The 12,021-nt window shown below is 42.2% G+C and overlaps 1 protein-coding gene across 2 annotated transcripts in view; it reads left to right on the top strand.

Moving 5' to 3' along the window:
* The window catches only part of SLC5A1 (solute carrier family 5 member 1), a 77,851-nt gene extending 67,771 nt beyond the window's left edge, over positions 1-10,080 (top strand). For both annotated transcript variants that reach the window (XM_007975552.3, XM_073006784.1), the window contains 2 exons: positions 1,650-1,752; positions 6,970-10,080. In XM_007975552.3, the coding sequence (XP_007973743.1) occupies positions 1,650-1,752; positions 6,970-7,193 (327 nt within the window). In that variant the 3' untranslated portion in view covers positions 7,194-10,080. The remainder of the gene's footprint in view (positions 1-1,649; positions 1,753-6,969) is intronic.
* Positions 10,081-12,021: the final 1,941 nt, after the last annotated feature.

The raw sequence follows: 12,021 nt of genomic DNA, 5'->3' as shown, positions 1-12,021 counted from the left end.
TTTTTGAGGAACTTCCATAGTGTTCTTCATTGTGGCTGTACTAATTTACATTCTCACCAACAGTGTTTGAGGGCTCCGCTTTTTCCCCAACCTCACCAGCATTCATTATTGCCTTTTTGATAAAAGCCATTTTAAATGGGGTGAGATGATACCTCATTATAGTTTGATTTGCATTTCTCTGATGATTAGTGATGTTGACATGCCATAACATGCTTGGTTGGCCTCAGCAAAATTATACATCTTACATTCACATTCACATGACTTGCCATTGTTTTCATGTGGAAGGATACATGCCAGGAAACATGGTGCGCCAGCAGGCTGATATCAAGCCCATGTCTGTAGCTGGAATCCTCACAGTTGTACACCCTTTATTCCAGGGCTTGTTCTCTGAAACCTGCTCCCCAAGTGCAGGCTCAGGTGCACAAGATCACATGGGTGGTACAGGGCTACCTGGCTTAGAAGCCTATATTTTAAATAGAAACTGGTATTTCTTTTGACAGTCGTGTGGTCAAAGCTTTCAAAGGTCCCAGCAAAGCACATACCTAGTTACAAAAATCAGTCTACTCAGGGATATCCATAATATAGTTTGCCTCTTGATTTTTTTCCAAATTAATCCACCAAAAATTGACCATAGGATGTAAAACATTTCTAACAACATCAAAGTCTGATTGATTCAAGACTTCAAAAGTTGCAATTACTCTTCTTTAACTCTAGATGCCCCCATTGGTTTAGAATTCATTCATAGCTCTCCCAATTTAGATAAAGATGACCAATTATGAGCCATTTTTATTAGTAGTCTGCTAACCCAACACAGATTTCCAGGTTTCCAAGGGAACAGAGCCAGAAAGTTAACCCAAGGTCATATTTATTCCTAGAGAAATCAGAAGGATTTTGTTAATCCTTTACTTTACTCATGCATGCCCATACAAGTGCCTGTGGAATCTCTAAGAGACCTTCAACTTCATTGCCAAATTTTTAAGAGCTGTTACAAACCTAATGTCAAACAAAGGCTGCTTTTATAGCGGCAGAACTGCATCACATCTATTGGCTGGACCTGTCACACGCTTTCTTTGTGTGGTATCAACTGCTTCCTCGTGTCTCAAGTCTTTGAAAGTATTATACCCCAAACACATTTCTAGTTCATGCCCTAGACCAAGTTCATGCTCTAGATGAAGTTTTTGGTTCATGCTCTTAACTACGTCAATAGAAACTGTGCCTTCAGCTCTACTGTATTCTATTAGGGCTCATGATTCTAGATTCTCATCCACATAATGTGACATAGTGCAAAAATCTAAACTTACACTCCTAACCTGGAGAAATGGCTTCTTACTGCCAGTGCTAAAAGGAACAAATTATTTATCACACACATAAAAGAGTTCATTAAACAAGCATTTCTATATGAGGCAGTTTTTTGGCTCTGAATATGCAAATATCATAGAGGCTAGTGTATACATGTATATTACTTTCATCTAAGTTACCAATGTTTTTAGAGATAATGTTATGGATAGGAATGTTGTGTATGTTTTTCTTAGTACTGAGAGGCCACATTCCCTTCCCTTCCTTGATGCATATCTCTTTGCCACCCCCCAACTTCTTGTCCCAAGATGCTATTTGGATCTTTCTGTTGACCTGTTCTGCCTTCTCTGCAGCTCTACCGTCTGTGTTGGAGCCTGCGCAACAGCAAAGAGGAGCGTATTGACCTGGATGCAGAAGAGAACATCCAAGAAGTCCCTAAGGAGACCATTGAAATAGGTGATTTATGACCCAGAGCAAATCCTAAACCATAAAAGTTACTCCTACAACAACAAGACAACTTTACTGAAGCTGATCCCTAAATGACTTTAACAGAGCTCAGATGTCCCCGCTCCAGGGCAGTGAGGAGCAGGGAGGGGATGAGATGGATAAGTGGGTTTGGGGAAGTTAACTCTTGAGTTCAAGGGAAGGAAAGGGTACAGAATCATTCAAGCTCCCTGACCCCTCATATTTTTAAAAAAATTTGTGGGTACGTAGTAGGTGTATATATTTATGAGGTACATGGGGTATTTTGATGCAGGCATGACAAGCACATCATGGAGAATGGGGTATCCACCCCCTCAAGAATTTATCCTTTGAGTTGCAAACAATTCAGTTGCACTCTTAATTTTTTTTTTTTTTTGAGACTGATTTTCACTCTTGTTGCCCAGGCTGGAGTGCAATGGCACAATCTCGGCTCACTGCAACCTCTGCCTCCTGGGTTCAAGCGATTCTCCTGCCTCGGCCTCCTGAGTAACTGGAAATACAGGCATGCACCACCATGCCAGGCTAATTTTGTATGTTTTTAGTAGAGACAGTTTCTCCATGTTGGTCAGGCTGGTCTCGAACTCCTGACCTGAGGTGATCTGCCCACTTTGGCCTCCCAAAGTACTGGGATTACAGGCATGAGCCACCGCACCCGGCCTTGCACTCTTAATTTTAAAATGCACAATTAAATTTTCATTGACTATAGTCACCATGTTGTGCTATCAAATAGTAGGTTAGTCATTCTTTCTATTTTTTTGTTGTACCCATTAACCATCCCTACCCCATCCCCAGATCCCCACTACCCTTCCCAGCCTCTGGAAAACATCTCTATGCCCATGAGTTCAATTGTTTTGATTTTTAGGTATCACAAATAAGTGAGAACAGAACAGGAGATGTTTGTCTTACTGTGACTGGCTTATTTCACTTAACATAATGATCTTCAGTTCCATCCATGTTGTTGCAAATGACAGGGTCTCATTCTTTCTTTATGGCTGAATAGTATTCCATTGTGTATATGTACCCATTTTCTTTATCCATTCATCTGTTGATGGACACTTAAGGTTGCTTCCAAATCTTAGCCATTGTAAACAGTGCTGCAACAAACATAGGAGTGCAGATATCTCTTCAATATACTAATTTCCTTTCTTTTGGGTATATACCCAGCAGTGGGACTGATGAATCATATGGTAGCTGTATTTTTAGTTTCTTGAGGAACCTCCAAACTGTTCTCCATACTGGTCATACTAAGTTTCATTCCCACCAATAGTGTACGTCCTCACCACATTTGTTATTGCCTGTCTTTTGGATATAAGCTGTTTTAACTATGATGAGATGATATATCATTGTAGTTTTGATTTGCATTTCTATGATTGATTAATGATGTTGAGCACCTTTTTAAGTGCCTGTTTGCCATTTATATATCATCTTTTGAGAAATGTCTGTTCAAATCTTTTGACCATTTTTGATTGGATTCTCACCCCTCATATTTGACAGCACTCAGTGAGTAAGTGTGGGTGAGGAACTTGCCACCCTGCCTTGATTTGAGGAATGGCAGGGGATAAAAGAAGAGTTGGAGCTCTTCTGACATAGCCTGTGAACTAAGGGTAGATGGAGCCAAAGCTATGGTCAGTTCTAGTGACATCAAGATGAGGGGATAGAGGCCCTTGGGATCTTATGTCATACTGGCTTACAATATCAAATGTAGAAAATCAAATTTCTCTGGAAGACCAATGAAATAATGCTTAGTCAGTGCCTAGAGACTTATCCTGTAAGTTAACACTTTCTTCTACTTCAGTATTGCAACTTTTCCTCTACGTGGGAAACATGCACACGTGGAGGATGGTTGTGGTGGTGTGTGGTGTGCAGGGCTATGGGGGCTCAAGGTCATATGTGCTTTACCTGGTGCTGGGCTGGAGGCCTGGAGGATGGTTGTGGAGGTGTGTGGTGTGCAGAGCTATGGGGGCTCAAGGTCATATGTGCTTTACCTGGTGCTGGGCTGGAGGTCTCATCACTCCATCTGAAGGAGAGCACAGGTGTGTGTAGCTCAGAACAAGTTCTGAATCTGGCCATCAGGAATACCATAGAATCCTAACTTGGGAAAGAGACCTAGAGATCATTTGGTCTTATCACCTCATTTTATAGACATGTAAATTGAGGCTTAGGGAGGGAGAAGATGTGCCTAAGGTCTCAGCTTTGTTACAGTCTGCTCTTGATCTTCGAGGACCTTTCAATTCTCAAACTTGTGATGCTGCAAATACTGGAGGGAGCCTGGAGCCTCAGGAGCTGGCCATGGTGCTGAAAACAGCCCCTTCCTGCTTCCCTGGAGCAAGCAGGCAGGAACATGCCCTCTACTTCTCCTACCTCCAAAAATGTCTCCACACTGTGTGAGAATATCATAGATTTTAAAGGGACATGGATTAGGAGTATTTTGAGTGTCAAAAGGTCTTATTATGGAAGAAGAGATTATTTTTATGCCAGAGGGCAGACTTAACACTGGTGGGTGAAAAGAATTCATCCAATTTTAACTCAGAGTAAGGAGGCAAGGTAGTGCAGAGACAGACTGTGAGATTTGGCATCAGGAAGAACTGGGATTGAATCATGAATTCTCTTCCTACTACTCTGGGAAAGTGATTACATTGTTCTAAAGCTCAGATTTGTCATATAAAAGTACTCTAAATGAAAACCCATGCCTCTTATGCTCTGCTATAAGAATTGGCTCTAATTACCACCATCATGATTGCTTTGAAGGAAGAGTTTTCTAATTGAGTTGGTCTGGACAGGGATGAGCAGTATGTGTACCTCTGTTAAGGATTCTGTAGAGGGGACTTCCATACTGGCTAGAGATTTGACTTGGTGACTTCTGAAGTTCACGGCAGCACTCAAATTCTGTTGTGTCTTCAAGAACTTAGGGTGAAATCAGACTGAACACCCTACCCTATTAAAGCACAATAAACTAAGCTCTCTTGAGGGCTTTTACAGACCATAAATGTCACATTCACCATGTGAATGTGACAGCAAGACAAGGAAGCTTTGCAGGTGCATCATTGTCCCTTTATCATCATCCTCACCACCACCACCACCACCATCATCATCATCATTGATAACGGTATGATCATAACATATTTTAATTGCAGACACTTTAGTGATTCATTTCAGCACTGCATCATCCTCTTAAGGCAGATAATGCAAGTACAATTCTTCCAATTTTCCTGCCTCTTCAGAACAGGAAAATGTGACACAGAGAATTTCCTAAGATCATTCAACTTTTTTTTTTTTTTTTTTTTTTTTTTTTTTTTTTTTTTGAGGCAGTGTCTTACTCTGTCAACCCAGGCTGGAGTGCAGTGGTGGAATCTCGGCTCACTGCAAGCTCCACCTCCCGGGTTCACACCATTCTCCTACCTCAGCCTCCTGAGTAGCTGGGACTACAGGCGCCCACCACCACGCCCGGCTAATTTTTTTTTTTTTTTTTTTTTTAGTAGAAATGGGGTTTCACCATGTTAGCCAGGATGGTCTCAATCTCCTGACTCGTGATCCACCCACCTCGGCCTCCCAAAGTGTTGGGATTACAGGCGTAAGCCACTGCACCCTGTTGGCCATTCAACTTTTTATTGACCCAGAAAGCCATGTATTTCTCACTTGAGGTGGTCAGTGATTCTAGCTTCTTAACTCCTTCCCCACTCTGCTATTTTGGTGGACAGAGTCAAAGGGGAGAGGTGTGAGTGTGTGAGACAAAAGAGAGAATGGAAAGAGACTTACACTTTTTGACATCTACTGTGTCAAGGGACACGGATTAGGAGTATTTTGAGTGTCAGAAGGTCTCACTGTGGTAGAGGCTCTACCACAATAAGAGCTAGAGGCTCTCTCATTAAATCATTAAATTCTTTGTTAGTACAATGAAGAAGGTATTATTTATCCAATTCTTCTGATACCTGAAGATAAGGGAGGTGAATTAACAAGACCATAAAGCTAGGTTTTGGCCCCAATTCTGACTCATGTGTGAATTTGGTCACTGGGATTCTTTTCAGTTCTAAAATTCTGTGACGTTTTAAAGCTAAATTCTGTGACGTTTTAAAGCTAAAATTCTGTGAGGCTGGGCATGACTTATATCTGTAATCCCAACATTTGGGATGCTGAGGTGAGAGGATTGCTTGAGTCCAGGAGTTCAAGACTAGCCTGGGCAATATACTGAGACACTCTACAAAAAAAAAAAAATTTAACTGGGCATCGTGGCACGCACCTGTAGTCCCAACTTAGCTACTAAGGAGACCAAGTTGGGGAGATCATTCGAACCCAGGAGTTCATAGCTGTAGTGAGCTATGATTACCCCACTGCACTCCAGCCTGGGCAACAGGGCAAGACTCTCTGTCTTAAAAAAATGAAGATAAAATTCAGTGACTTGTAAAACTGGGAAAGTGCTTTTCAGGGTCTGTGACTGTGGTGCTGAAAACACAGTGGGCTTGATCTCTTATCTAGTGAGTGGCAGAGTGGGCATTTAAAACCAGGTTTGTCTACCTCCAGGGCCACACCTGGGCTCAGAGGAGGGAATCAGTTCCCTTGGTGGGTATTCACTTTGAGCATCAGGGCCAGGTGTGGACAGTTTGACTAAGCAGTGTTGATATGTGATATTAGATCCTAAGCCCGGGAAGTATTGCTCATTGCTGCACTGCATCAGGAGCTGTTCAGGCCAATTCTTATCACCTGGCTGGGTCTGTTGTGAAGCCTTAGAACTGATGGATGTAACTAAAGCATTTCTGAGTCATGCCAGCCAGCCAGATTGCTTTCTGGCGATGTAGTGAACAGATACGAGATTTTGTGTTTCAGAGTTGAGTTTTCCTTCCTATGGCACAATTCCTCGGTCTATTATTAATATGCCTTTATTATATAAACTATTATTTGATCTGACTGTTCCAAATCAAAATGAATTTGCACTGGGCCTGACAGAGATAAAACTTAGGCTGGCTGATCCTAAGGATGTAGACAGTAAGATCATTTTGTCATTAAGTTTATCGGAACATTTTCTACCATTTTCATTCCTCAAAACAAGAAAATATGGGGGAAATTTTGGGAAATTTTTCATTTTTGGGAAATTTCTGCAGAATAGCAGATACTTCATGGTATGGCATCTCCTCTGGAAACTTTTCTAGTCCGTCCTGCTTCTGTGTCCAATAATTCTTCTATGCCTTTGACCAGACACAGAAGTTCCTGAGAAGAAAAAAGGATTCTTCAGGAGAGCCTATGACCTATTTTGTGGGCTGGAGCAGCAGAGTGCACCCAAGATGACTGAGGAAGAGGAGAAAGCCATGAAGATGAAGATGACGGACACCTCTGAGAAGCCTTTGTGGAGGACAGTGGCGAACGTCAATGGCATCATCCTGGTGACTGTGGCTGTCTTTTGCCATGCATATTTTGCCTGAGTCCTGTAGATTCACCATGGCTGGACTCTTCCTCACCTCCCTTTAGTCTCGTCCTGTGGTGTTGAAGGGAAGCCAGCCAGTTGTAAATTTTGCCCAGGTGGATAAATGTGTACATGTGTAATTATAGGCTAGCTAGAAGAAAATCATTAGTTTGCTGTTAACTTATGCATTTGAAGCCAGTGTGATACAGCCATCTGTACCTACTGGAGCTGCAGAAGGACAGTCCACTCAGTCACATCCAGAAAAAGGCAGACTAAGAATCAGAAGCCATATGATGTCTGATGTGAGTCTGTCTCAGGTAGATTCTGGGTGTCAGTGTGGTTTGTAATCCTTGAATATTGTTTTAAGAACTTTAGTCTCCCTGGTTCCTGCCACTTTTCCTGTCCATCCTCCTCCCCATTTTTTTTTTTTTAAAGAAAACTATTTTGCCCCATCATATCCCTCTCGAGTTTTGCCTGGACTTTCCCTGTCAAGTGTGTCAATCGGATAAACTGAGGAATGCATGGAAGCTGAGGATGGAGCTTGATGGGCTCCCTGTCCTGGGTGTTTGCTCTTTGAAGTGAAGGCCTGAGGAAGTTAGTACTTCCACAAAAGGGAGGGACTCGGGTCCCAGCCTCAAGCTAGTTGGGGAGGCAGATAGCCTGAGTCCAGGGGATTTTCTGGGCTTCTTAAAATGTCCATTATGAGTTCCCTGTGTTTGGGATTCCACTCATTTTGGCATTTACAGTGCCTGGAATGTCTTAGATTTTCAGCAATGCTTGTTGAATAAATGAATGACACAGGCATTTATTTATAAATCTTTGCTTTCTTTTTACATAAGCCTGGCCCTTAGTTAACCTTTTTGTGGCTACACAAAGTACGCCCACTGGTTACTAATGACTTAGGATGCATTTGTCAAACTGATTATATCAGTTTTCTAGGGGTGTCATAACAAAGTAGCACAGACTGGATGGCTCAAGCAGCAGACATTTGTGTTGTCACAGTTCTAGCGGCTAGAAGTTGGAGCCCAAGGTGTCAGCAGGGTTGGTTTTTTCTGAGGCCTCTCTCCTTGGCTTGCAGGTGGTCATATCTCACTGTCTTCCATAGCCTTCCTTTTGTGTCCTAAATCTACTCTCTTATAAGAACATCAGTCATATTGGATTAGGACCCATCCTTCGTTTTAATCACCTCTTTAAAGCCCCTACCTCCAATACAGTCACACTGTGAGAAACTGAGAGTTAGGAATTCAGCAAGTGAGTCTTGAGGAGATAGATATTAAACAAACCCACAACACAGATAAAGTATGCATTTTGGGGATTTCCAAGCCAGAGGCGCCCGTTAAAAAGGTAAACTGAGGCAGATATTTTGCAGCAAAAGGAAATAGAATTACAAACTGAACATATGTGGGTGAGGCAAGGCAGGCGGGAGGAGGGGGCGGGCAAGGCCTTTGGGTAGGCTGATCACAGAGTTTTTCAACAATAAATCATTGGGAATGCGTTTGTTGCTCCCAGGACCCTGGCACCTTGACTCCGGGACTATAGCACGTCAGCAAATACAAGTAAAGTCCAGCACTCTGATTTGCACTTATGCCAATCTGAAATATCTGGTGTTTAGTTTGATTTTTTGAGTGCAGGTTCATTCAAGGACCAGCCTTCCCTTGTGCTCCGGGTGAAGTAGAACCAGAAAACATTATTATCCATTCCCAGAAGTCTTGGAAGAGCCTTGGTAGAAAAGCAGAAGCTGCTTTGACTGTGAAAATATTTGATTCCTATCAGTTTTTGGTCAGAAGATATCCACCTAGACCAACCTGAGGAGAAGGCTCAGAGTACAGATATACTCCGAGCAATGTGGTCAATGTCCCTGAACCTTCATTTTTCATCTGAAAACAGAGATATAAATGCCTGACTCACAGATTTAAATGTTATACATTGATAGCATTTATCAATATAACATTTATTTAAATAAGTAGGTGCTCAATAGATGTTGGTCTTCTAACTTTCCATCCCCATCCCAGGGTCTTCAGAATTGAAAGAGAGATGTTGTATCACTGTTAGAAGGCTGCCTTGGGAAATTCTGCAGCAGGGAGGAGTGATTCTCAGCCCCTACACCATGACCGCCAAGTTCCTCACCTTGGCTGAGTCCCTAAATCCCTCTGAACCTCAGGTTCCTCCAAGCACAATGCAGACTTCACAGAGCTGTTGTAAAGATTAGATGAGGTCAACTGATACTGCTTAAAAGGCCTGGTCCATAGAAGATGCCCAATAAACATTACTGCTTTCCCCCTCACCCTACTGCCTGAAAAAATATTATACCTGTGAGACTGACTTTGAGGACCAGTGTGGGTGGGGGGTTGCGCATATAAAATATTTTATGAGTACCAAGCACAAAAATCAAGCTGGTAAAATATCAGGCCTTGCCCCAGAAAGACAAATACCATATGATCTCACTGATATGTACAATCTTAAAAAGTCAAACTCAGAAGCAGAGAGTAGAATGATGGTTATCAAGGGCTGGGGGAGGGAGGGACTGGGGAGATGCTGGTCAAATGATACAAAGGTTTAGTTGGGTGGAATAAGTTCAGAACATCAATTGTACAATATATCAGTTATAGTTAACAGCAATATACCACATACTTGAAAATTGCTGAGAGTAGTGTAAGTGTTCTACCACAAAAAAAAATGTGCGGTAATAGATGTTAATTACCTTAATTTAGTCATTCCACAATATGTACATATATAAAAACATGTTGTATGCCATAAGTATATGTAATTATTATTTGTGAATTTAAAAAATAAAAATAATTTCCAAAAAATGTGACAGGCATTGGACATGTAGAGGAGAGGCCAGAATTAAGCAGATGGGCCCTAAAAGTCAATGGAGTCAGATTTTTCTTTCCCTTGGTGCTATAACGTGCCTCAGCCATACCTACACACCTTTGGCTTCAGAAAAGACTTTTGGTCCTAACACAGCTCTACAAATCTCAAAGGAGGAACTGGGGAAAAGGTTTCTCCATTCTTCCAGTGTTGGTGAGGAAATGTAGCCCCTTTAGAAGTTAACTCTATATAGTGGTTTTCAAAATGTGATCTTCAGACCAGCAGCTGCAAAATCATCTGGGAACTTGTTAGAAACGCACATTCTCAGGCCCTATTCCAGACCTACAAAGTAAAAAACGTCAGGGGAGGGGGTGCGCCCCCAAAATCTGTGTTTCAACAAGCCCTCCAGGGGTTCTGATGCAAGCTATAGTTTGAGAATCACTACTGTAAGCACCCCTTGGTCTGGTTCTGAACTGCATGTGTGTGTGCTGCCAGCACTCTTGTGTGAAGAAGGCCCCTTTATCAGATGGGTTTTTGCTACCAGTTTTCCAAGCATGGGATAAATGGTATTAAATTGCCTGTTTTTTCACTGAGTGGCTCTCAGGACTTCAAAAGCTGGCTGGTTTAAGGATGCAACTTGGGGTTCTAGGGCTGAATGGTACTTATCTGAGTCCCTTGGAGCCAGTCACACAACACTGGCCCCACCGACCTCATCCACACCTCCCTAATCCCATCCCCACCAAACTACCAAGTCAATGCCACCTCACTGAAACAACTTCATCCGTCAAATTATAATTTGGAGGTCAGGTGAGATTTTCTTTGGACAGGATAGGAAGGATGTTAAGAAGCCCCTCTCTTCCAGGCAAGCACACTTACACTTTTCTCTTGAGGTTCACTTTTGTGAAGGAGGACAAGAAAACACAAGCTGCAGCATCTCTTTTAGGAGATGGTGACTTCAGCACTAGGAAAGAGTGTTCCAGTGAGTTCCAAAGTAGGAATGTCACTGAGGGAACAGTAATGCCTGGCACAGCTACACACAAGCAAAGCAGTGGTCTCAGGTAGGTCAAAGGCCCCAAGACCAACTTCACTCTGTAGCGACAGATGCCTGGCTTTGCATTTTGAGAGATTCCTTTTGAAATAGGCATCTATAAAGATTTTGCCTGATAAGGCATGATTTTTCAGTTCTATAAACTGAGGATTGATAAGCAGTCATTCAACCCTATATAGAATACCATCATCTTCTTTTTTTTTTTTTGAGACAAGAGTCTTGCTCTGTTGCCCAGGCTGGAGTGCAGTGGTATGATCTCAGTTCACTGCAACCTCCACCTCCTGGGGTCAAGTGATTCTCCTGCCTCAGCCTCCCAAGTAGCTGGGATTACAGGCATGTGCCACCATGCCTGGCTAATTTTTTGTATTTTTAGTAGAGACAGTGTTTCACCGTGTTAGCCAGGATGGTCTCAATCTCCCGATGTCATGATCCACCCGCCTCGGACTCCCAAAGTGCTGGGATTACAGGTGTGAGCCACTGCTCTCAGCCTAGAATACCATCTTCAATTTGAGGAAATGAATAGTGCCCCTGAAATTATTGTAGCATAATTAATCATTTGCTCACCATAAGTAACTCAGTCTATTCTAATGGGGCATTGTACAGGCAGTTACTCACCTCATGTTTACTACTGGCTCTGCAGTTGAAATAATCCCTAAACTTACCTATATTTTAAAAAATTGTTCAAGTTGCTAGATCCAATTATCAACTATCCTGGCCTCCTGCTTCCTGACCCATATCTTGTGCTAACTAAGCTCACCATAGATATATTTAGTATTTGTCTAAAATCTCTGGAGAACAGGGAATCAGGATGTTGTGGGGTTTTAATGTTTTTATTTTTATCAAATGAATACATTTTAATTTATGGGACTATAATGCGGGTTAATATAGCATCTGTATGGCATCCTTCGCATATGTAGCTCCCATCCCGTTTTCAAAGAGTCCTCATCACAACCACGAGGTAGGTAGATGCTACAAGCACCAAGGCCCT

Source organism: Chlorocebus sabaeus, chromosome 19 (genome assembly GCF_047675955.1).
Source record: "Chlorocebus sabaeus isolate Y175 chromosome 19, mChlSab1.0.hap1, whole genome shotgun sequence".
NCBI lineage: Eukaryota > Metazoa > Chordata > Mammalia > Primates > Cercopithecidae > Chlorocebus > Chlorocebus sabaeus.
This window is presented reverse-complemented; position numbering and strand designations above follow the sequence as displayed.